This window comes from Lissotriton vulgaris, chromosome 10 (assembly GCF_964263255.1).
Source record: "Lissotriton vulgaris chromosome 10, aLisVul1.2, whole genome shotgun sequence".
In the NCBI taxonomy this organism is placed as follows: domain Eukaryota; kingdom Metazoa; phylum Chordata; class Amphibia; order Caudata; family Salamandridae; genus Lissotriton; species Lissotriton vulgaris.
The window spans coordinates 833,346,745-833,374,084 of record NC_141698.1 but is presented as its reverse complement, the minus strand read 5'-3'; the positions used below and the strand labels follow the sequence as shown (position 1 = coordinate 833,374,084).

General features: G+C 46.0%; 1 protein-coding gene across 1 annotated transcript in view; it reads left to right on the top strand.

The window, feature by feature from the left end:
• Positions 1–27,340, top strand: part of IGF2BP3 (insulin like growth factor 2 mRNA binding protein 3) — a 1,069,372-nt gene that overhangs the window by 321,621 nt on the left and 720,411 nt on the right. Inside the window, exons 4-5 of the mRNA XM_086941758.1 lie at positions 2,519–2,570; positions 2,657–2,720. Of these exons, the coding sequence (XP_086797884.1) occupies positions 2,519–2,570; positions 2,657–2,720 (116 nt within the window). The remainder of the gene's footprint in view (positions 1–2,518; positions 2,571–2,656; positions 2,721–27,340) is intronic.

The following is a 27,340-nucleotide window of genomic DNA, read 5'->3' as shown; positions in this document are numbered from 1 at the left end:
ATGATAGACCGGTGCGCGCACATGTGGAATAGTAGCAGAAACCGCGCGAGCAAGATACTTTGCCGGTATGTCCAAAATAGTCACCAAGAATGCTTAAAATGTCTCTGGGATTCCTCTAAAATCAAAACACGACAGAAGCAGTAGAAAACTGAGCAGTGGCTTTATAAAAGCAGAGCTGAGGCAGAGCAGCAGCAGTTGGCAATACAGAGCAGGGCAAGCACATGAAAAATTAATAAAACTGGCACAGCTCTCTACGAAGTAGCGCAATGGTGCAGTAGTGCCTTAGGTGGGGAGATAATAGAATTTTTTTTTTACTCTCAGCTGTAATCGTATGATACAGGCAAGAAATACCTGTGACACAGTTCATGAAGGTCATTAGCAAGTGAGTGGGAAATCCTGTCTTCCGTAGCCCCTGAAATGAATTGTAGCTGATGCTGTAGTAGTTTCCCAAAATAAGTATTTATTGCAGGGTACAGAGAGCCATCCCAGCTGGCACAGCCAAGGCACATAAACGGCAACTGCCACTGAGAGAATACTCAGAGCAGGATGCTTACCAACACTCTAGGTGACATCATAGAATACTCGTAGAGCTCTGCCAGCAACACATCACCACAGTTTGCCAGACCACTTACTTAGTATCTGTGAAGCACACATGCTAATGGTTTTGTACATTAATGTGAGGGACACTTAACTAAATATATATGTGTATATGTGTGTGTGTGTGTGTGTGTGTGTGTGTGTGTGTGTGTGTGTGTATATATGTGTATATATATATATATATATATATTATATTCCACACCAATAACGCGGCACTCAGAGTTTCAGCTTTCAAAGCTTTGCTCACGGACTGTGAGCAAAGCCGTGGAGGCTGAAACGCATTGGTTGAGCTTTCCTGAATAAACAGATTTCCTGAAGTATATCTCTCTGAGTGCCGGGTTATTGGTGTGGAGTAGTAATTACAGGGCCTGGATCCGGCCCCTACGCTGAGCACCCGCTGAAAGTGTGCGTTGGATATTGTGGATCACTTTTGTGGCATATATATATAGATAGTTGGATCCAATGAGTATATCTATCTATTTCCCTTACTATCAGGTGCAAGTTGTTGCACCCGTGCTAGATTTTTTACTGACCGTTGGTAACAGTCTAATAAGAGTTCGACTGTTCGTGCCAAAACATGTAGTCTGCTACAACTCTGATGTATTTATTTCATTAATCTGCCAAATTAATCAAACTGACAATTAAGTGGTTCTTGGAGCTGACATAAATAGAACTCCTCCAGTGATCTTCATTCAGAATTGAAACAAACCAACTAGGGCTTAATAGGTGTAATGAATCAAACTTCAGTGCCAAATGGTGTTGGCAAATGAATGGATTACTCCTCTTATATGGATATTACTCACTTGGCTATATTAGTCACTTCGTGGTTGCATCTCTTGGGGAAGTTATGCTAGGATTCCTAATAGCTAGGTCAGAAATAACAAACCAGTTACTGCATCACCCCATCCAAGATACATTTGTGGGCCTGCCCACATTCTCTGCAAAATAACTGCAATACCTTGTCACAAGTTTTCATGGATTTTGGTAGATTGACTTGAAGACACTAGGAATCTGATCTAAGTCATGTGCTCTCTTGAGTGGGAAACAGAAGGGTCAGAGCTGGGGAATGTAGATTTTTTTAAATGCATTTCTTGACTGAGGACCCCCTCCTTTCATACTGCCTGCAAGCCTACATACAGTGGCACCAATACCTATTCCAGTTAAACTTCTCTGTAGATTCTACTATATTTGTGTTCCAGTCACCATGAAGGCTAATCGTGATCCATGTTTTTTGCTGTGATTTGAACATGAGATTCAACCAGAGTAAAAAGTAAGGCAGGGCTGTTATAGTCTCTATAGTTAATGCATTGTTAATAAGTTGTTTTATTTTCACTTTTAGATGTTCAGGGTCCTTCATTTCCATGGCTTTGCATCCAGTGAAATTCGTTATTGGTACATCACACACAGACTATCAGACTTTTTCATCCTAAAATTCCACCCTCCCTGGTCTTCACTCTAGAGAAGAGCTTATGCATGACTCTGTATGCTCCCAGACCAATCTTTAGGAAACGAGTAATATGTAATTGTAAGGCAGGTGTTTGACCAGGAATGTAGGGGTAGGTTTAGAGCATGTTGAGGTGTGTAGTAAGAGAAAATAACACCCTAAAACAGTGCTTGAATAGGCAACATAGTAGATCTAGTTCTTCTTGTCCAGGGTAACTTTTTGCTGCTGAGATGTGTTGACCCTCTCTTTCAAATGTATAGAAGGGCGGGTATGAAGTGTTTGACAAAACCTGCCCATTTAAAGCACTTTTCCATCGCATCTGTTCTGTTTTATCTACAAGTCTTCATAAATTGTTTTTTTTTTGTTTTTATGGGCGACCTTTTTTAAGCCACAGTTCTGCTGTTGAGTTAATTCGAAAAGTTTAAACTTCTCTAAAAAATTTTCTTTCTCCCATTTCTTTCTAACCCACTTTATTAGGTATTGGATAGTTTGTTAGCACAGTATGGAACAGTGGAGAACTGTGAGCAAGGTACTGGTGTATTGCTTTAAAACAATTTTATTTTCCAGTTTGTGCATACAGAAATTGGTAATTACCATCTTGCATTTTCTTTACAGTAAATACCGAAACAGAAACTGCAGTTGTGAATGTAACCTATGCTAACAAGGAACATGCTAGACAGTAAGTATTTAATTTACCCTCCTCACATGAGAAACATGATAGTAGCAATTAGTCTGTTAGTCTGATTGTTTTGTACTTTCATATTTGTTTTTACAGCTTAGCTTTGCCTAATAGAAAAGGGGGGTACTTGTTTGAATCCACCTTTTAAATATTGGACATCATTAGCTTTGCTGAACTACGTTGCCTTTCTAAATATTGAAAAGTTGGTTGATTTATTAAATATTCTACTTTTTTTGTAGGGTGTATACTAAGCCTTGATAGTGTTTGAGCGCTGCACAAGAATTTACAGATTAGTCTAGACAAATGAGAATTTGTATTGTCAGATGTTATGTTACCCTCTCAACAAGAGGCCATCACATCAGGCGAGTTCTGACCGCTTGTTGGGTAAGAAAAGTGCAGAGCAACACAGACCACCTACCATCAGGACAGCTCTACTCAAACTGCCAGGTTTGGAGCTGTGCAGTCATCACAGTGTAGACCACATCAATGCAGACTGGAGAATATTAAGATAAGCATCCACAATACATCCTTCTCCCATCCTATATAGGAAAAATAAAAACTGGAAAAGGGAAAATAATTCACATCTGCAGGAAGGAAGGGGGAACCAAATGTAATATTTTATTGAAAATAGATTAACACAAAAGCTGGCACAGTCATTCGGTGTTTATTTAGAAAATTCTGGATAAAAGGCAGAATCATTTCGCTTCTCATAGTCTCGATTCCACTAAGGTGGTCTTGGGATTCTGGTGATGATTGGAGGTCTTCAGAGTCTGAACTGTAGTATTTTTCATAACTGACCATTCTTGTCAAATAAGGGGTTTGTATAATTTTGTTGATTAACTCTGTCTAGAAGTTTTTCCACCAAACATAACTTCCACCGTTCCCATACTTTATGCGGCCTCAACCCGGCCAGGCAGAATTGAGGTTTGAGTTGGCAAGTCTACTTTCAAACAGGAAAATTGCTATTTCTTTGTTACCGAATTAGGAATACAGTGATTTTGTTTACCAAGTTTTACGCCAAGGGTGCCAAGATGCTCCTTGGAGCGATAGTTGCGCGGTATAAATAACCCCTTACATTACATTACGCAACACTTCCCTAAGGTAAAACCATGAATCCAAAGCTCTCCGGACCCACAATTCAACCATCCCATTCATGTGCTTTGCTAATCCGTCAGCCTGGAGTGACTAGAGTGTAGTAATGTGATCTTGTTTTGTTGTATGCCTTTAATATTTAGAATGTTCTATTATCTTTGTTCTGATAGGATCTTTGTACAGCGTGGATTCTTACTTTCAGTTAGCCTGTGGCACGTTTCATCAGGCTTCCTTTAATTAAAGATTTCTCTAAATTTCTACACATTGTGGGTGTTTTTTCATGAAATTTTTGGCGACTATCGCCAGCCCAAAAAAAAGGCACCTTCGGCCAGAAGAGAAAATGATCTAGCTTCAGTGAACCATATCGGGCCACAAGCGGTACCACTACGCATGCCGAGCTGTCAAAGGCGAACGAAGGTAGATGTTCCTCAGTGTCCTTTCCGACACAAAAAATGATGTTCAGCAGAAGCAACACTATGAGTAAAGATAATAAACCCCAAGCTGCAACATTTTGAGGGCCCGATCGGCTTGAGCGCTCTCCGCCCGGCTATCTAAGACCCTCTCAGCTCATTCACCCGTACGTGTTGCATGCCACTGAGCATCTAGCTCCAGGGGCTTCTGGCTACTTGTGAAGCCACCTTACTTTGGAGCTCACCAGCCCTCAGCACCTCACCTTTCTGAGGCCTCCTGTCCCCTCTGCACAGCAGCTCCAGATGCTCCTCTGTTCAGACTTCCTTCCTTCATTCATTACGTCGGCAAAATTATAGAGTTGTGCCCCCATGTGTCTATTAGAGAAATTCCTGAGCAGCAGCACATTTGAATCCTTTGTATTCAGGCTTAATTATAGGTAGTTCAGCATCTCTTACTCATTCAAGAACATTGCATTGCATTTTTCAACACCTTAAGAGATTATTTTTGATTGCTCCTGGGTCCACGCACATGGGCGGGACTATTCACTAGATTATGACTATAACCGAGATACCCCTACTACAGAACTGGAGTTAGAGGACAGACTACTCTTTCCAAGGCTGTGAATTCCAAGGTACTGGAAACCAAGGGGCATATGCACAAGCCCCTATCGCCACCGTAACGTCACCTATAGTGACGTTTAGGTGGCGATAGGGGCTGTGCCTTATGTACAAGTCAGCGTTAATCCACTTAACGTGGCGTAACACGGCCTTGTACATAAGACCCCCTTTAACGCTATGGTTAGCGTAAAAGGGGCGTGCAGTGGGTGCTGTGGTGGGCGTTTCACCGCAACAACCATTGTATTGGACGCTGCCCCCTTAGAACAAGGGTGGTGTACATAGGAGGCAGCACCAAAATTAAGACCAGGAAAAACCTGTCCTTAACTTGGCAAAACGAGGAGAAATGCATTACTTTTCCTCGTTTTTGCTTTTTCTATGTGTCCTGCTTTGTGCAGCACACATGGAACAAAATGCAATGGTTTGTTTATGTACAGAAAGGTGTCCTTAAGAAAAATGCCATTTTGTCACTTTCATGTGTGCTGCATCAAGCAGCACGCATGAAAGTGACAATGGCATTTTAGGATTGTTTATGTGTGCAGACCGGATTGCCAAACTATCGTGTTCGTGTCACATTACAGGGAAACCAGGAAAGACCTGAGCCAAATGACTGAGACCAGATGCTTCCATATCCCCCCTTTTTATTTTTGCCATTTCCATATGGTCCCACGTCTTAAGGTAAATCATTGTTTTTTGTAGGGCAATTTTTAGCCAGGACACAGTTTTGGATAACATGTGCTTTAAAAATCTAAAATTGGTCAGTCTGGGGACAGGTTGAGCAAGAGAGATACGATTACTGTTAACAAATTATATAGAGAGAAATGGTAATCCGAAAAAGTGCAGGGTTGCTTTGCATCCCTAGCTATCCTAGCAAAAAGGGGGCTGGCCCCGAGTGGGTCCCTGGAACCAGCCTGGGTTGGAGCGGTGTGAAAATGGAGAGCTGTTGTAGGACGAGGAAAGAAAGGAAACACGCAAACACCCCATATCTTTGTTATGGGCACAGATACTGCACCAGTTGAAGTACGAAACCACACCAGCGGAAACATCTGAGCCCCCTCCACTCCAGACACCGCATGTATCTCCGGTCAGATCGGCAGCAGCACAGAAGATCCTAAGGCCAAGGACCTAAGATGGATGCCCTACCCGAGCCAACCCAGTAGGCCTCACACACTGGACCAAGACTACCCGTAACTGCTCAAGATGGTCCTTCCCATGTATACATGATCGCATGGTGATATCACACTAGGACCAGCCACATATCGGACACCAGCAACACATATCCCCGCCGGCCTCCTCCGACCACCCCCCTAGCCCCCCTCCATCACAGCTTTCCAAGTTAATCCCCCCAAGGTTGAAGTTAACATTATTTATCGGCAGTTTCATAGCCTGTGTTCATAAATTGGAAATGCACTCATTACTATAACACTACAGAGCGCACATATGTCACCCTCGGGACAGGCATACCCTCGGACTCCAGGGAAAGTGCCCAACCAGGCACTTACACGTGTTTATTAAAGTATTCGGACCTACTAAATAGGTGGCACCTAGACCGTACCACCAGAAAATGTTGCTAGTACGCTATGTGAGCAGTTCGCAAGCCTGATTTCCTGTAGACGTTTACCCCTCTTGTTCGTATTGCAAATACGGATCGCCCAATTATGTTTGTACTATGCCAATCAGCTATGTATGATAAACTAATAAACAAATTTAAAGGAAAAAAAATAAAATAATGATAGAGAAATGCTTACAAAAGGGGAGCAATGAGCGTGCTTGGAACAGAGAAAATGTTGGTGAGGATTGACCTATCGTCAGAGTGGTTCAAAGAAGTGCAGCAGAAAACTTGCTGGTTGTGGACAGATTCACTCAATTTTCCAGTATTTCATGAAATAATATAGTTGTGTTAATATGTGGACTAAGATGGGAGACATTTTCTAAAAATTGATTGGGAACCTAATATCGGAGCTATGTGTGTAGGTACTATGATATTGACCACGAGTGGAAAATAGCCTCAGTGATTTCACAATGTATCAGAAAAGGGTTGTCCTGTAGTATGAGAAATGCATCTAAGTGACGAATGGAGATAGACAATTGGTGTAAGTATCTTTTAAAGTATGCAATATTATAGATCGAATGTCTGGGTAATTATTCTATTCATATTTAGTGTTTTGACAAACAATAGGCCATTACCTAGATCCTTGCTACAGCCTTCTCGCTTTACACCAGGTGTTTCGAAGGTGAAGATCCCCCACCAGCAAAAGGCTTTGCTCCCCTCACTCTTGTATCAGCCTTTCGGCTACCTTTTGGAGATCAGGAACAGATTACACCTTTCTCATTCACCTTTTACTCCCCCATTGGTATTGAAGCACTACACTTGACATCGAGGCTTTTATAGGATATAAAAAAATATGTGGTAGGAGCCAACCCCATGTCTATTGGTTAGACCCACCTCTCATGCATAGCCCTCTTTGTGTTCCTCTGACAGCCTCCTGTTTTATTTCCAAGAGAAGAAAAATCCCACTTAGGTAATTTTGATCTAAGATTAATCATGAGGTGGCTGGGTGCTAACGTCTTGTTATCCTCCTTGTTCTCCTACTATCTTCGAAGACTCGCTCTCTGCCGTTCTATGAAGAGTTCACAAAGTCTGTACTTGAAAGGCCAAACTCCATTTCGGTCCTCCAATGCGACCCTATTCCACAGCTGGAGACTATTTAACCAGAACTTCAGACCATCTTTGACTCCACAGGAGGTAGAGGCCTTCAGGGAGGTCATGTTGCAGCTTTGTAGTGCCCACAGACCCCATGTAACCTCCGGGGCCCTCAGTCTGATTTCCACTGGCTGGGATTTGCCCCGGCATAGACGAACCTCCCCCTCCCCCCCACAACACCCCCATTAGGCATTTCCTAGCACCCTTCTGCCAACAGGCCGCACCGCTGCTCTTTTGCCGAATGCCATAATCTGGCGCTAGTCTGGATCCAACCCAGATGTCTATTTCATTTCTGATATGGACCAGAGTTCTGCTAGATCACCCACCACCATTAAAAGTAGTCTCATTCTGAGATACCAATGCCTAGCCAGTCGTGTTTAAGGACTCTTCGGCAGTGTCCCAGCCTCATTACTGTATGTTTGACGCTTTGAAACCTTAGTAAACTCAGACACAAGAAGTCCTTCACCTTCAGAATGCACCTCATGAGTAGGACTATGATGATAATGAGAAGGTGGTGGACAATATGTTGCCCCTTGGTTATACTGATGTATTGCATTTGGACCTCCAATTTACTAATGGTCTTGATACCTCACCAAAGTCTGACTTGTACTCTTGGAGTCCCCTCACAGAGGAAAGTGCCTGCTTTACTGTAGTTGTTCCTAGGGCAGCAGAGGTGTTGGAACTGCAGTTGCCAACTGTGGAAACTAAGGTAAATTGTTTAATGACATTTTGCAACCTGGCCCTTCAACTTCAAAACATTTTCTTTCTATAGATGAAACCCTGACAGGCGCTTTGATCTGGCATGGTTGAAGGCTTGCTTAGTACTGCTGGTAAGTTTCCCTGTCACTAGTTGTTTTAGGCCTGCTGCAGGTGTGTGCTATGGGCTTCTCCAGGGACTTGCAGGCATCACTCATTGATATGCTTTTTTGTGGCTCATGTTTGGCAGCAAGCCCAGATTACTGTCCGAAGCAGCCATTCAAGACTTTGCAGAAGCCCTGTCCAGATGTACAAGGACCTGCTCTTCCTTTGGATTTCACTGTGACTAGGGCAAAACATAACTCCATTTCCATTTTAGTTCTGTCATTGCTGGCCAAAGTAGTAATAGAGTGAGTGGTGACTGATGGCATCTACTCTTGGATGGGCAGACCACCTGTAGGCGGTGGAGATCAGAGGCTTCTGGTCTCCACTGGAGCAAAAGGACCACATCAGTCTTCAGAAGGTGCATGCCCTCTTAAAAGTGCTCAAAGCTTGCTCTAAGGCTACATCACTTGCTGAACCTTCAGGAAAATCCCGTGTTTGTAAACAATCTGGTGGGAGTTTTAACTCCAGGCTGATTAGCTTGACAGGCATCTTGTGGAGCAGGAGTTGCGATTTTTGCCTCCAGTTTGTTCAGAGCATATTTTTCCAGCTGGATATACCTTGGGTAGTTCTTTTCTGAACTTCTTAATTACTTCTTGTGGTATAGAGTTTCAGCCTCAAGCTTTGCTGAAGAGTATGTATCGCCTGTGCTGGGTGTCCGGTCCCCATTACATGTTCCTGCCTCTGACACTGTTTCTTGGGGTTCTGAAGAAGATTAGGAGTGACTGGGCTCAGTTTATCCTTATGACCCCAGATTGGCCTCAGAGTGTGTTACTCGGACCTGCTGAGTCAGTGTCTCCCCCCCCCCCCCCCACTCAGTCTTCAATCTATATCTTTGATAGGACATGCTCTCTAAACGACATGGCAGGTTCTCTATCTGCACTTGTGGGAACCAGATGAGTTGACTTGATCTGCATGAGGAAGTAGTGCTCTTTTTGGCTGTTTGAAGTCCGTCAAATAAGTTGATATAATCCAGATAATGGGCAAAGGTTATGGACTGGCATGGGGATCATCTCATCGAGCTGCTGCAGTCTACGATTTCACATGTACTACAGCCTGTCCTCACTTTGGTCTGGTACGGCCTTGCCATCTGAACTATTAAAGGTTGTGGCTGGTTGCTCTCCCTTTCTGCACTTGCCAGTCTCCACTTTTTTGTTTGTTAGTTACAAAGAAGCTTTCATACGTTTCCTCCTCCACATTTTGTTATGCAGTAGTGGGACAATTATTTGACTCTTGCATTCTTAATGTGAACAACATTTGAGCCTATGCGCAGCTGTTCTTTGAAGATCCGGACCCCTAGCACACTCCTCATGACAATTATTTCAACTTACTTGGCTGTACACTGACCGGACAAGCAGGTACTTTGTTATGTTATGTTATGTTATGTTAATGGGGGTTACTTGTATAGCGCACGGCTACTCCGAGGAGTGTCCCGGCGCTTTCTGACCCACATCTGAAAAAGGAGAGACGGAACATAATAAATTACAGATTATAAAGCCAAGTTTTCAAGGCCTTTCTAAAGGCAAACAGATTGGAGGTATGACGAAGATCAACGGGAAGGGAGTTCCATAGTTTAGGGGCGAGATGTCTAAAGGAACGTCCCCCTATCCTGACCCTCCTAATGGGAGGAACCGTTGCAAGGCCGAGACATTCAGATCGGAGAGATCTAGTGGGCTTGTAGAATACGAGCCGTTTTTGAATATGAATACGTGCTTCTCGACGATCTTAGCTAAACTGGGCAGGAGAGATATGGGCCTGTAGTTAGCATGTATCTCTGGATCAAGGCCTGTTTTTTTTAGAAGGGGAACAACCATTGCCTTCTTCCAGGCTGGCGGAACAATGCCGCTAGACAAGGAAAGGTTTAAGACGGGGTAGATCAGGGAATTTAAAATCTTAGCATTGCTAGCTAGAAAACTTGCCGGACAGGGGTCAAGTGGAGAACCTGATTTAATCCTGAGTAAAAGATCCAGAGAGGTAGATTCCAATAAAGGTGGAAACTCCGATAAAGTGGGGCAAATGTCAGATGGAGAAGACAACAGATTGGAATCAATCAGAGATACATTGGGGGCAGCTGGAGGAAAAGATTCTTGGATCAATTTGATTTTTGTATTAAAGAAAATAGCCAGCTCCTTTACCCAAGGTTCGGAAAACTTATGCTGGACTGAGCAGGATTTGGGAGACACAAACTCTTTGACGATGGTAAAAATTTCTTTAGAGGAGCTTGAGGCAGATTCAATTCTGTTGGTGAAATAATTCTTTTTGGCCTCCAGGATAGCAGCGTGATAGGATTTGATCGATAGTTTGTAAGCGGATTTTGCTTCCTGATCATACTGTTTCCGCCAGAGCCTTTCAGCTAACTTACAGTTACGCCGAGCAAGAGCAAGTGACTTAGAAAACTACGCTTGCTAGAAGAACGAGGCGTAGAAAGAGGGGCAAGATCATCAAGCCTTTCAATCAGCCATTTCTGAAAAGTTTCAAGGTCCCTCTCCAGATGGCCTGATAGGATACAGGGATGTTCTTGATACGCTTGAACCAGACTCTCAGGAGTAATTTTGTGAAAGGGTCTACGGGAGTGCCGAAGTTGGTCTGAGTTAATACAGAGAGTTTTACTTCTACCTTGAATAAGAAAACTGATCAAGGAGTAGTCAGACCATAAAACAGGAATGGGACAGGACATAATAAGGGGAAAGGTGGAAAATACTTGGTCAAGAGTGTGACCCTTATCATGAGTTGCACTAGAGATGTAAGGAGTAAGTCCGAGAGGAGCAGTGATATCCATGATTTTAATAGCCTCACTGTCCGACTCGACATCCATGTGGATGTTAAAATCCCCAAGCATTATACAGTGTTCCACCTTTAGGCAAAGGGTAGTGATAGCTGATTGAAGCTCATCAAAGAAGGAACCCCGCAGACCAGGAGGTCTATAGACTTTGGTATAATTTCTGACAAAAGTGGTGTCTGCTGTCCATGGGGAGTAGTTGATCATGTTCCAGGCTTTCTTCTTACTACCATTTCCCTCTTGGGTAGAGGCAGGAATGCACCTTATGAACAACTTAACTTTTATACTGATTGGACTTTGCAGCACTGAGTGGATGACCGACATTTTGTCATTCTTTCTTGTGTTTAAAACTGAAGCACTGTCCAGAAACCGACTTTTACCAGATGGTTATTCACATCACAATGTACAAGACCTTTTGAGGCCCTTTGAGCTCATTCTGCCAGGGATGTTACTGTACTGGGCACTACATGGGCATCCACCTTCAGCAGGCATTACTTCCTTATTCTTTGGTCCGTAGGGAAGGGCCATTTTCCCCCCACGCAGTCCTGCAAGATTTCCTGGTGTGAAGTCCCTTATAGAGACAGTCCATTTTTAGGTCTCGCAGAGAGACCTATAGCCGCCCATCCACAAAGCTGACTTTTACGATCCGGATTTGAACTCAGGCATTCACCCCATTGCAACTTCTCCTCCCCCCTAATTATATCCCTGCTGTTTACTTCTTTGACGGCCGCGAGGTCGTACTTCAAAGGGGATCCGCTCCCCCACCCCCTACTTTAATTACATTAGCGGTAAAGGGCTTGGAACTCAAATGTAGTGTGGCACAGTAATCACCCTTGATGAGCTCAAAAGCTCAACAGACGGCCAAGTTATGTCTCTTAAAAGGGAATGTTTTGTATAACGGACTGGTGGAATTAAACCCCATAAATGAGCTCTGTGACTCATAATCCAGACTGCTCCCCAGAAAACATCTTCTGATGCCTCTACACATGGAAAGTGTCTCTACAAAGGTAAAGTATCGACACACTCCCAAAGTGTCCCGGGAAATGATCATGGAAAGTTGCCACCCTTTGTCTTGTTCAGCACCTCATACCCTGGCACCCTTCTTTACAATATTTCGAATCCAGCTTGCCTCCTCTTCCCCCGCTTGTCCAGATCCTCTCTCCATCCCGCCTGCGCAGCCCAGCCTATGCCCCTTTCTATCCATTTCACATAGTTCTCATCCCCTGGCCCCTTAAACCTGCACATACCTCATTGGCCCCCATTAGTTTCTCTCTCCCCCCCCCCCCCCACCTCTTTCAACCCCTTTACTTCTCCCTTCCAGCGTGTGTCCTATGCCGCCCCTTGCTTGTGTTCCAGTCAGCACCAACTGCCAACTGAGCCTGTGTCAGGTTCCCCTCTATTCACCCCATGGTGCTCAAGCTCTTTCCCCTGCCCATTGCCCCACCCTGTGTCATCTGAAGCACGGCGTCCCCTCAGCCCGTGTCAGCATAAACTCAGCCTCCCCTCGGTCTGTGTCATCTTAAGGGCGGCGTCCCTTCAGACTGCGTCCTGCTAAGCAGAGAGTCCCTTCATACTGTCATCTTAACGAGGGCATCCCTTCAGACTGTCATCTGAAGCACGGCGTCCCCTCAGCTTGTGTCATCTTAAGGAGGGCATCCCTTCAGACTGCGTCATATAAAGCATGGCGTTCCCTGAGCCTGTGTCAGCACAAGTGCACTTGTTTGTTAATTAAATGTACTTTTAAACAAGTAATGCTGGCCTACCAAGCCATTCATGTAGCTTTGAGGGCCTGAAACAGTCTGAAGTGTTACGCTTGTTTTATTTTATTTTCCTTTAGCTACATCTGTCGCCATCTGCCCCGTCGTCTTCCTCTTGCCCACTTCCGAAGCCATCTGCTACCTGCTTGCGCTGACATATGCTTCGGGGGCAGGTCACGACACGAGTTGTGATTGTTTGCGATGTTCAGGCGGATTTGTGCACTATTAGGCGGCAACATTTCCCCTTCTCCTCCTCCCACAGCATTTGCTGCTCTGTTCGACCTCCTCCCTCCACTCCAACATGGCCACTCTGATGCACATGTGTTTTGCTTAAAAGAGCCCGCAGTCTCGCACTCTCACACCTACAGGGAGAGACCGAGACAAGCCTACAAGCCGCCCTCCACTGTCCCTACCATCAGCCAGACTTGTGTCTCTATTTAATGCCCTATACCGCGCTTCCTGCCCCGTGGTAGGTCTGTTAAGCGCTTACATTGGCCCGCTGTTAGCAAGGCATCATAGGAAGTCCTGTAACTGGCCTCGGAATGATGAAAGGCGGAGTGCTGCCGCACTACCAGACACCTCTATGCTCCTGCCGCGGGCGCGTGTGCCTACAAGCCGCCCCGACTGTCACTACCATCAGCCGGACTCGTGTCTCTATTCCTGGCATGCTGCCCTTCGTGGTATTGACTCAGGTGCGTGTATTTTTAGAAGCGGTTTTCTGTAATTTCCGCCAGTTCACGCTGTTTTGCAGCGCTATGCAGTGGAGCTAGCGCCAGTCAAACACACACACGGGCACTGCTGGGCGTGCACGGCTCTCGGTCCGGACTCACTTGCACACGTGTGTCTGTGTGTTGTATGTCTGTGTGTCTGAATGTGTACCGTGTCTGTATTTGTGCGTTGTGTATCTGTATGTTTGTGTTATGTGTCTGTATGTGTGCGTTGTGTCTGTATGTGTGCTTGTGTTGTGTGTCTGTATGTGTCTCTGTAGGTGTGTGTTTGATAATGCGTCCAAGTGTGTCTGTGTAAACACATTGCTAGTGCTACACCAGTGCGTTTTAATCGATTCAGCTGTACATTGTCTTCGAGGCATGAACAACTGCTTATAGGCACACATGGCCATACCGTGTTAGTGAATGGCTAGGGTGGTCTATCCTAGGGATACTAATATGCCTCACAACACTGCACCGAGGAAAAAAACCAACCAGGATATGTGGCCAGCCCGGCCCTCAGTAATAAAATCGTCCCCCCACTAGCCTCATAAACAGCCAACACCATGCCAGCCTCCGGTAAAACAGTCCAGCCTTGCTGGAAACTCGTCCTCCTTGATACCCTCCCTAAACAAGGTACTCTTAGTACAAAGTCCTGTTCTCCTCTTCCTCTGTACTATCTCCACTAGAAACACCTACTATTGTTCTTTCTCTCCAGTGCCCTCAAAACAGCTCCCTCTTCACACACTCTGCACCCTCACACTCTGCACCCTCACACTCTGCACCCTCACACACTCTGCACCCTCACACACTCTGCACCCTCACACACTCTGCACCCTCACACACTCTGCACCCTCACACACTCTGCACCCTCACACACAATTACACTCTACTGAATACAACATACACTCCACACAATATCACTCAGTGCCACATAATTATATGCTACATAATTACACTGCGCTCAACGCAACATACACTCCAAATACCACTCAGTGCCACATAATTACACACCACATAATTACTCTACTGAATGCAACACACACTCCACACAATACCACTCAGTGCCACATAATTATATGCTACATAATTACAATGCAACATACACTCCAAAGAATACCACTCAGTGCCACATAATTACACGCGACAGTTACACTGCACTAAATGCAACATACACTCCAAATACCACTCATTGCCACATAATTACACTCCACATAATTACACTGCACTCAATGCTACATACACTCCAAATACCACTCGGTGCCACATAATTACACTGCACTCCATGCAACATACACTCCGAATACAACTCCGTGCCACATAATTACCCCCCCACATAATTACACTGCACTCAATGCAACATACACTCCAAATACCACTTAGTGCCACATAGTTACACGCCACATATTTACACTGCACTCAATGCAACATACACTCCAAATACCACTCAGTGCCACATAATTACCCCCCACATAATTACACTGCACTCAATGCAACATACACTCCAAATACCACTCAGTGCCCCATAATTACATGCCACATAATTACACTGCACTCAATGCAACATACACTCCAAATACCACTCAGTGCCACATAATTACACACCACATAATTACACTCTACTGAATACAACATACACTCCAGTCAATACCACTCAGTTCCACATAATTATATGCTACATATTTACACTGCGCTCAACGCAACATACACTCCAAATACCACTGTGCCACATAATTACATGCCACATATTTGCACTGCACTCAATGCAACATACACTCCAAATACCACTCAGTGTCACATAGTTACTCGCCACATAATTACACTGCACTCAATGCAACATACACTCCAAATACCACTCAGTGCCACATAGTTACACGCCACATAATTACACTCTATCTATCTATTGCATCACCACAGCATCACTCAGCACCACCACAGTATCACTCAGGGGCACCACAACATCACTATGTGCTACCACAGCATCACTGAACGCCACAGCATCACTCGTCGCAACCACAACATTACTCAGCGCCACCACAGCATCAATCTGTGGGAGTTGTATGTCATGACAACGCGTGGTATTACCACGTGTGCCATTACAACGGTGGAATTACAACGAAAGTCGTTACATCGACTTTCGCTGGAGGGCGCTGGATAGTGGAATAGTTTAATTTTCTATTCCAATTCCAGCCCTCGTTGACAGTAGGGAAGGAGTTGGATAGAAAATTAAACTATTCCCTTTCCTAGAGCGACCTCCAGCGAAAGTCGTTGTACCGACTTTCGTTGTAATTCCTGCGTTGTAATGGCAGTGCAGGGTAATCCCCGCGTTGTCATAGCTGTTCACCAATCTGTGCAACCATTCAACAACTGGTTCAAATATGTTCTCTCAATGTTTCAAGCTTTATTACAAATGTCACAAAAAGAGGTTAATATTTCACTTCTGTTATTGGATTTCGTCACAATAAAATACACTGAACATACAGGTAGATTCATCAAAGACCCGTTTTGCGAGTCTTTAATAGTGATTCATAAGGAATCGCAATTACAAACTCGCAAAACGGGATTCATGTAGGAATCTCAAAATAAATTGCGATTCCTACACATTCCTTATTTGCGATTAGCAAATTGCTAATCGCAAATAAGGAATAACTCCCCATTCATTCCTATGGGCCTTTAATAAGATAGCGATTTCAAGGGTGCCAGAGGTGTCCAAAGGACACCCTGTAGCACCCCTGAAATGCAAATTTAGACAGGTGTTGCGCACACACATGTCCAAAGGACATGTGTGTGTGTGTAACATGCAACAGAGAAAAATGCACTAAAGTGCTTTTTTCTATTTTTTCGCAATTTACCACGAAGTCAGACTTCGTGGTAAATAGAGACCAAATATTGTGAATTCGCAATTTCAAATTGGTTGATGAATTGCATTTAAGGAATCTCTATTAGATTCCTTAAATCCAATTCCTCGCAAATATGCGATTTCGCTAATAGCGATTTTTGCATTTGGGATGATGAATCCCAAATGCAAAAATTGCACTCGCAAAGGGCCAGATTCTCAGAATTTGGCCCTTTGCGAGCGCAATTTCGCTTGATGAATCGGGCTGATAATCTTCACAAAAGTTATTTACATAAGTTTAAGCTATTGCCATTATAAATTACAATAACTTTTATTTAAGTATTAATTATAAAAAAAATTAAAAGCAATTATTTGTAATATCAATACATCTATGTCACGTAAATACAACACATATTGCATTACAAATGCTAAAGGTGTCACATTTCCGAAAGTTAAAAGTATTGGCATTGTAAATGACAAAGCTATTAATTTCGCTATTTTCAAAACCAACACATAAATAAAATAAAAAATCATTTACAATACCAATAGCTCAAACTTTCCTAATGCGAGACCTATTGCATTGCAAATGCTTGTTTTAGCAGGTACTTCTTTGCTATCTGTTCTAAAGGTGAGGAATCTGTTAGAATATCCACCAGTAGAACATATTACTTACCCTTTATAATGCGGTTTTTGGCATCAACTCTAACTGTAGATTTCTCGTTGCCCACCCCATTTCTATTCTGTTGATTTGACGTCTAGATGTTAGATTTAGTACACTGTCACAGTTCTCATTGTCTAAGGACATGGAAATGTTTGTTATAAACTGACGTCTGTGCACAGTTACCTGTATATGGCTCCATCCAGCCAGTTGTTTAGGCTCGACATGGCTGCCGTGGAGTGAGACTCCACTGAGTACAGTTGCTTAAAAAGTTGCTGGATCCTGTCTGGCCCCAGGGGGAATTCAAAAGGTGAGTAATCAACTGATAGAGTAGGCTTTTTCTTCTTGCGACTGTAACAAATGGCCTCATTTCAAATGGCCTGCAAACCTGATGTCTAGCCATGAATATGCCTGCCTCTGGCTTGTGTTTGATGGAAAAGCTGAAGCACTAAGGTGCACCACTATCCAATGGAGTAGAAATGAAATTGCCCAGATGTCTGCCCCCTCATTACTTCCAGTAGATCTGATTTCCCCCGATGACAACTTGGGTCACATTCCTTTGCACCATCTGAAATTTGAAACTGGCTTTTCTGACACTTGAATGCATCCAGCTTTAAATTGGCCTCTGCACTACTAAAGTCAAAGTTAATGGGTCGTATCTGATAAGGGCCAACATCCATGTTTTGCACTTTGAGGAACTAGTGGGCTAGCTTGTCTGCCCACCTTCCTTTTGATCTAACTTATCTGCTGGCAGCAAAATGTCTTGTATTTGCTCCAATGACTGCCGGACTACTAATCATTAGTTGGACTTGTAGCCACCCCGTAATTGTTATTGACATCAGACAGGCATTGCAATCCTTCATCCTTATGATGCAGGACCTTCTCTGCTAATCTGGACAGGCAGCACAAACTCCATATGTAGTATTCAACCCCACATCACCCATTGTCATTGATGCCCCCAATCCTTCTCTAGGTTTTGTTAACAAGTATCACTGCAAACTTTGTGAAACATTTCATGAGTAAGATGCATAGTATGCATGGTGTAAAGAGTAATCCTTTATTTCTTTGATGCAGCATTTAATTGCTCCATGTGCTTTAACACCACTTTACTCAGGAAACCATATAATACCATATATAAACCTATATCAGCTTGTATACACATCCCACACAGCAATATTGCTAATACTTCTCAAGTAACTGAAAACATTGAAAACAATTCAAAGTGATATTGATGTGCATATAAAGATATTTAATCACATCTGAAGTACATAATTTCCATATTTTGTGATCCAATCGCCTTAATTTATATTCTTAATATTGTTGGGTGTGTGACGATTACATAGGTATTGATCATTTCCCTTTAATGTTTGAACTCCATGTAGTCAATTCAGGATCCATCTTGGGGACCTCTTGGCAATATAACTTAACCTCACTGTGCATCTTAGTTTCTGTGGTTGTGTGTTGGGAAATGGCCATCCCTGAAGGGTCATCTCAAACCTTTTGCCTGCCTCCTATTTTTCTGAACCTTTTGTAGGCCTTAAAACTCTGAGCACTTTATCGGAAAGAGACTATTAGTTATAGATTCCTTACCTTAGAATTACCCCCAGGAATCAAACTGGATCTGAAGAACTTTTTTCGTAGCAGTACCCCTGCTCATCGGTAGGTTACGTTGGTCGTCTCCGCCTTCGGCGTCCTGATTGTAGGGATGACTGTGCGAAGCCAGGATCATCATGGCCGCTTGGAGCTTCTGCTCTGCTAAAGCCCCGCGTTAAAGAACCAGCGCGGCAATCAAACCCCATTTTAACATATAATTGACCCACTTCCTGATGTCTGAAGGTCAGGACCGTCTGCCGCTGTGGCCACCGTACAAAGCAGACGCTGCAACACCGGTATTTCGGCAAATGACCTGCCCAACAATATTGCCTAAGATGGCGCCTAGGATGGAACGGACCCACTTTTGAAATACCCGAGCTGTGTGGCCCGTTCGCTACGCGTGGAAAACATCCCTTGGTCGCAACTGACATGCCGGTTTGTTTGCCCTGAGCCTAGAGACACCTGCTTGCCTAGAGACACCTGCTTGCTGAAGATCGAATCCCCTGCCTTGCGTGAGGCAAAATGTCGGCTCCCACAGCGCTGCCCAACGTAATGGGTCGTCTGCGCACGCCTCTACAGCCTAGGGACACCAGGGATGAATCCGACCCTTCCCTCCTCACAAAGCTCTGGAGTACTTGGCTCACTCTCGGTTTGGAAATGGGTCCCAGGGTGCCTGACCCCAACATGCCAGACACTAGTGACTCCTTCCCCTTGCTGAACTTTTACCTACTCATCCCTTCCTGGACTATGCCTGACCTCAAGAGGACTTATAGATCTTTTTGACCATGGCCTCCCTCCCCCACCTGCCCCCACACTACTCTGACATTCCCCGAGGACACATGACCTAATTCTGGACAGCGGAGTCCGAGGATTATGTCAGACGCTCGATGGAGCTGCTCTGTTAAGCTAAGGTGAAGATGGGACTTGGTTCACCCCCTGACTTTCACCTGCCCAGCCGGACCTTGGGCACAGTTTTAGTTTTTCTCCCCTTCTCCAGGTCTCACCCCCACCCTCTCCTCATTTTATTCATGCCGTTCTGCTTTTGCCTTGTTCTCCTTTCTATACACCGGTCTGACGGAAACATGTTGGTGCTTCCTTGAGAGCTATAGGGGAGACTGGCCTTGGACGACCTTACTGGCCATCACCTACCCATTCAGTCTTTGGGCTGAGTTTACCTCTCTTATTCCTTCCTCCGCCTCGTCCTCCATCTCACTCCCCCTCTCCCCCCTCCCTCTCTACTGATCTGTCCTTCTCTCCTGTTAATGTCTCATATATTTTGATGTAACGTAAATTATTATTGTTGTAACTTTGCGGACCTCATGTAAAGAGCTCTGATACCTACGGGTCTAGCCAGCGCTATATAAAACTCTTTAAATAAATACTTAGATGCCACCCCTGCGCACTGACATCCACTTCTTTTTCCACACCAGCCAACGCAGATCCGGAGAGAGTGCTTCCCCTACTCACTTCTTGACTAACTGTTTTTTTTTACTTTTGTCAACTTCTTTTTAAGCAGTCTTGACTCCTGGTGCACGTAGAAATGTCACGTCGGACCGGCTTCAAGGCTTGTGACGCATGTCACGGATTGATGTTGATTACGGATCCTCACCTAGTGTGCCTCTGGTGTCTGGAGCGTGACCATAATCCGAAGTCATGCTCAGACTGTCTGGCCATGAACCTGGCATTTTTGTGGGAGATGTCCTGAAAGCTTCTGGAGGTACAGCAATCTGCTCCGCGCTGCTCAAGGTCCCAGTCGAGTGGGATTTCGCGGGACCGGTTGAGGAGTCATCACCACCGCTCATCTTCGAAATCTTCGGGTAAGTCTAAGCACAAAAAGAAGGCGAAAAAGCACTGTTGCTCTTCGCGTTCTTCCTGTCTGTCGGCCGACGGGATGCGGATGGTGGTCGTCCTGCAGCTCCGTCTGCGGAGCCTGCTGGGTTTGCTCTGAGCTTCTCTTCCTTCCCGGGAGCCAGAGCGACCCCTGCCCAATTTCGTAGTTTTTACAAAGCCCTTAATTTCATCTTTTGGTAGCCGGACTACGCCGGCGAGCCTTCAGGCCTGCAAACTCTGCGGGGGTTTCTAGACCTTCAAACCCGGTGCCGCATGGCCCCCAGGGATCCAACCCTGTGCTGATCAAACTTAAGACACCGCCTCCCGTGTTGAATCCATTGACAACACCTCTGCCCCCTCAGATGCCGGTTGTGTCCCCAGACACGGAGACGGACTTACCCCGGATCCGGTCCCCGACTAACACTGGATTTTATGCTGACCGGTACCATTGTTCTATCCTGCCATTCCCTATCACCCTGAGGGGCAGCCAGAAGAGTGTGAGGAGGACTGGGAGGGTTCTGGTGACCCTCTAGCAGACCAGTTGAGGGAACCGGACTGGAGAGAGGAGCTCGGTGAAGCCAGTGGTCTGGATACCTCCCCAGACCTTGGCATGCTTTCTTCCCCTACTGTGGCTACGGAGAGGGGAGCCTCTTACGCTGTGGTGTTGCATAGGGCGGCTGAGGCTTTGAACCTTAAGCTTCCTACGGTGGCGGTCCGGACTAACCTTCTGACGAGATGCTTCAACCGGAAGCGCCCTCACCGGAGGCCCAATTGCCATACAATGAGGCCCTCATAGACATCCTTCTGGGCACATAGTCCAAGCCCAGCACGGGACCTCTGTAGATAGGATGATTGCCCAACGCCACCGCCTGGCCCCGGGCGACCCCACTTTCCTCTCCCAACACCCTACCCCTGAGAGCTTGGTGGTCCAAGCCTCCACTTCCAAAGGCACATTCCCTACTGCTCCACCAGATAGGGAATCCAAGAAGCTTGATCCTCTTGGGAAGCTGTTTTCTTCTGCCAGCTTAGGACTGCGGTTGGTAAAGACCGCATGTCTGCAGCAAAGTTTACCATACGATGTGGTCTGGACACAGTCGACTCGCTAGGCAGGGCGATTTCGATGTCTGTAGCCCTGAGACGCTATGCCTGGCTGAGGTCCACTGGCTTTTCCGGTGATCTCCAATGAACACTTTTGAACATGCCCTTTGATGGCCGTTGCTTGTTTGGTGACAAAGCGGACCACGCACTCAGCGCTTTAAGGATTCTAGGGCTAAGGCCAGGTCCTTGTGTCTTGCAACCACCTCTCACCCCGCGCAGTCTGCTTTTTGCCCCTTTCGTGGCTATCGAAGGGATGCCTTACCACGTTCTACCCAGAGCCACAGGCCTGTGCAAGCTGCCCAGTTTCTGCGCGGCCGGGGGCGTGGGACCCAACGTTGTCGTTTTGGGGGCCAGCGGGCAGACCAGTCCACTAGCACACCCTCTGCAGCAGCCTCCAAACCTTCCTAGTCCAACCTTTCAGGGCCACCAGTTGCACAACATCACGTGGGACAGGTGGGTTTTGCAGATAGTCTGAAGGGGCTACTCCCTCCCCTTCAAGACTACCCCTCAATCCATGCCACCCACACTAAATCGCATATCTGAGGATCATCTGGCCCTTTTCTGTCGGGAAGCTAATGCTCTGTTGACCAAGGCAGCCATTGAGTGAGTCCCTCTGCCAGAAGTAGGTTGTGGTTATTTCCACTACTTCTTGGTACCAAGAATGACAATAGCCTGCATCCTATCTTGGATCTCAGGGACTTAAACCGCTTCCTCCGGAAGGAGAAGTTCAAAATGTTGACACTAGCTCAGGTCCTGTCTGCCCTCGACCCTGGAAACTGGATGGTAGTGTTGGACTTGCAGGACGGCTATTTTTACGTACCCATCCTGCCGGCCCATCGGAGTTACCTACAGTTCACTGTAGATCGCGATCATTTTCAGTTTTCCGTGCGCCCCTTAGGCCTTACCTGCTCCCCTTGGGTGTTCCCGAAAGTGATGGCGGTGTTCGCAGCGCATCTACGCAGTTCAGGGATTCCAGTCTTCCCCTATCTCGACAACTGGCTGTTGAAGGAGGGTTTGCCCCAGGCTGTCGTCTCCTACCTCCAGACTACGGCAGACCTCCTGCACTCGCTGGGGTTCACTGTCAACGTATCGAAGTGACACCTGATTCCCTTTCAGAAGTTCCTTTTCATTGAGATACAGCACAGTTGTTGGCTTATCCTCCCGAGCAGCGAGTCCGGGATATACGGGCTAATATTCAGATTTTTCAGCCTCTATCCTGGGTTTTGGTCAGAATGACCCTGAGTCTGCTGGGCCTCATGGCCTCCTGCATTGTGTTCGTGGATCATGCAAGTTGGCATATGCGGGCTCTGCAGTGGGACCTGAAGTTCCAGTGGGCACAGCATCAGGGGAATCTTTCCGATTGCGTCCAGATGTCGGAATGGGACTGCACACCAATTGCATGGTGGCTAACGGACCAGGATTGGGTCAGCTGCAGATCCCTCTCCCTTCCCCAACCAGAGTTCATGGTGGTGACGGATGCTTCACTTCTGGGGTGGGGTGGCCACATGGGGGAGGCGGAGATCCGATGTCTCTGGTCCCCGGTTAAGTCCGGGCTCCACATCAACCTTCATGAGCTCCAGGCGATTAGTCTTGCACTGAAGGCATTCCTTCCCTCTGTTCAGGGAAGAGTATTGCAGGTGTTCACGGACAACACCACCGCAATGTGGTACTGCAACAAACAGGACAGGGTGGGGTCGTGGACCCTATGTCAAGAGGCTCTCCGCCTTTGGACATGGCTGGAACATCAGGGCATATCTCTGGTGGTTCAACACCTGGCAGGTTCCCTGAATGCCAGGGTGGACTAACTCAGCCGCAGGTGCATGATTGATCACAAATGGCGTCTTCGCTCAGAGGTGTTGCAAGGTCTCTTTCAGCAGTGAGGAGAACCTTGGTTAGATATGTTCGCCACTGAAGAGAATGCTTAGTGTCAGCAGTTCTGCATGTTGGACTTTTCAAGGGGGCACTCTCTCGAGTACGCTTTTCGTCGCGGTCTTCTATACGCTTTTCCACCTATGCCACTTCTGCCCAGAGTGCTGAAGATCGAGCGCGACCAAGTCTAAGTCATTCTTGTGGCCCTGGATAGGGCACGAAGAGTCTGGTATCCCGAGCTATTGCACATGGCCATTGATCCTCCGATCAGACTGCCTCTTTGGGAGGATCTTCTGTCGCAGAAGCAGATCCTCATCCTCCACACGAATCTGGCCAGCCTCCACCTCCCTGCGTGGAGATTGAGCGGCGACAGTTGAGAGCTTTCGACCTTCCCCGAAGTCTGTAATTTTATCTTGGCAGCCAGGCATCCCTTCACTAAAACTGTTTACGCCTGTAGATGGAACAAATTTGTGGCATGGTGCACAGCAAAAGTTGTGTATCCCCATTATGCCCCTCTATCAGAAGTTCTCTTCGTTCTTTCTTTGGCCCAGCAGGGCTCTGCTCTGGGCACCCTCAAACGCTTTCTTTTAGCCATTTCGGCCTTTCTTCGTCTTCCTGATCAGCCTGCTCTTTTCAAGTCCCCTATTGTAAATAGATTTCTTTCCTCCTATTCCTTTCATAATGCCCCAGTGGGATTCGAACCTGGTCTCATGTACCTTGTGTGCTCCTTTCTAGCCATTACATAATTGTCCTCTGATTCTTGACTATCAAAACTGCTTTTCTAGTTAACATCACCTCTACTTGCACGGTGAGTGAGCTTCAGGCTGTCTTCTGAACCTCCTTTCCTTCCTGTTCATCTGGACAAGGTTGTCCTTCAAACTTGACTTTCTTTCCTTCCCAAAGTGGTTACCTCTTTCCACATTGGACAGACCATCACTTTGCCCACCTTCTACCCGCATCCTTCCAAGGAGGAAGAGAGACTCCGCCTGGATCAAAAATGTGCGCTATCTTTTTATCTTGATCGCACATAACAATTCCGGGTGGATGATCAACTCTTGGTTGGCTATATGGGTGCCACTAAAGGTCGGGCTGTGCAAAAACAAACTATCTCTCGGTGGACCGTCCTTTACATTAAAATATGCTATTCCCTGGTGAAAAAGGAGCCTCCAGTAGGGCTGCACGCCCATTCCTCCAGGGCGACGGCAGCCACTACTGCTTTAAGACGTGTAGTCCCCCTCAATGACATCTGCCAGGCAGCCACGTGGGCATCCCTCCCTGCACATGCTCACAAAACACTACTGCCTGGACAGCCAAGTCCGGAGAGATGGCTTCTTTGACCGTTCAGTTCTCCAGAACTCTCAGGTGTGAACTTGGTTCACACACCCAACTCTGAGGTTGGTATTTCTGGGGTATTTATTCTAAGGTAAGGAATCTATAACCAATAGTCTCTTTCAGATGAACTAGTTACTTACCTTTGGTAACGATATACTGTAAGACATATATTAATCATAGATTCCTTACCACCTCACCCATCCTCCCAGTTCCGCGAACTGACTTCTAGGGTAAGGAACTTCCCTTCAGGGCCCTACTTTTGTGCACCAGCGTGTCTTGCATGGCTCTGCGCTTCCGGCGTGGAATGTCATGTAAAGATCTGACGTCAGCACGCAGAGGCCACGTCCAAGTAGATACTGCAATGTCATTCAGGCGATCACGATGACTATAGCGAAATTGACCAACGCCACCTACCGACGTGCAGGGGTACTGCCCCAAATGTTTTTCTCCCGATAGACTGTCGCCTGGGGGTAATTCTAAGGTAAGGAATCTATTGCTAATATATGTATAGGCTTTACTGTTTTTAGTTTCTATTTTTGATAAATTCTGGTGGGGTTTTTTTCCAGTGTGTTCAAGTGATTTCAATACCTTAAAAACAGTGTTTTTCCGGTGTTTACGGAATTTTTCCCTTTTATTATTCCTTGCTTTCTGCACTGATAGTACATGGTATATAGACAGTGTACGTACAGTGTATATGAGGTCCAAATACATTTTTACAAATCAAACTTATTGTAGTACACCATACAATACTTCTTAAGTGAGTCTTTGGTCATGCATGCTCGCTCGTTACTTCCCATGTAAATTAACCCCTTCACTGCGGAGGCAATTCCGCCGCAGTGCTAGGGGATGGGGGGGCCGCGCGGCTCACCTGCGCTTGTGACGGAACCGCTCTGTCACGCGCCTCGGGTGAGCTGTGCTAGTGACGGAACGGGTCCGTCATGAACGCGCCCGCTCAATAGAACACGCCGCGCAGGTGCGAAATCAGCGCCGCGCAGGGGCGGCGAGCGGGCCGTGACAGAACCGTTCCGTCACTAGCACAGCTCACCCGAGGCGCGTGACGGAACGTTTCCGTCATAAGCGCTGAACGGGTTAAAAAGTCCTCTTCAACATTGGCACTTGAGACAGGCTACGCCAAAATAGCCAGTACACAATTTTCTAACTCTGGCCACTGACATAGCTTTCCATGCCAATACTGGTGCAAGTGAAGATTGTGATTCTCTGTGACAGGTTCTGTTACATATGCGTTGAACTGGGCGTATATGCCCTCGGTTATTAAAGCTGTCAAAAATGAGGTAGCACTTTTGAAACTTTGGAGAAAATTTCCCTTTACGGAAGGCATCTATAACTTCTACAGAGTACAACAGTGAGGCTTCATTGACTTCAAATGCCATGGTTGGTGAAAGGCTATTTCTCATACATTGTAAAATAAAAGTTCCTGAATTGCTAGCACTGTAGACTATAAAAGGAAGCAACGCGATAGCTCGCGAGACTTGTGTACACCTGAGGCGGAAAGCCGGGTGTTAGGCTACCTGTGTGACTTTTTAATTTTCCTTTGGAAACATTAAAAACCTGATTTGCGCCGTGTTTTACTTAGAATCCAGCAATCCCCTCACATTGGGAAACATTCTACACTGACCCCTGACTGAAGAGTGGTTCGTGGCGGCCATATTGGGGGAACAAGTAAGTCCCAGCGCTCTAGCTCTGTAGACTAGAAAAGGAGATGGCCACTCCTCCATGCAGCGGACGTGGGCAGCGGCGCCGCAATCGCGCCCAAGTCAAGCCAAAGTCCTGCCCGTCTGCGCCCGTCCGCGCTGGGGCCGGGCTTAGGGCCAGAAATTTTGCTCTGGTAACTACTTATGTTTCCCCTACTAAAAATCTTTTTATCCCTGAATACCCATTCTATGCACTGTCCTCAAGCTCTTGCGGTAGATAAGTGGGCAGGTCCTATAAGCTGTCAACTTTGCAAACAAAATGTAGTACCCATTATAAAACAACGGATTAAAGACACTGAGAGGACTCTCATGGGAGGCCTCATAAATGCTCGCTCTATGTGTAAGAACGCTCTGCACATATATGATCTGATTGCAGAAAAAGAACTAGACTGCCTATTAGTTACAGAGACATGGCTTAAAGACTGGTCCAACCCGGACATTGTCCAAGCTCTACCCCCGGGCTTTTTAATAGAGGTTGGATAGACCCTGCCATCGGGGAGGAGGGCTGGCAATCATCCATCGTGACTCCCTGAAATGCACCACTATGGAGCTACCAGACATAAAAGGAGCAGAATGTCTTGGTTTTATTCTTCAAGCTCTTGACTCTTTCACCTTCTCCGGGATATTAATATACCGACCCCCTGGACAAGCAACCCAGTTTCTGGAAAGTATAGGGGAGGTACTTGCTAGCCTAATCCTGCGATTCGCAAACTTCACTCTGCTAGGAGATATAAACCTGCATTTAGATAATACTAGTGACCCAAATGTAC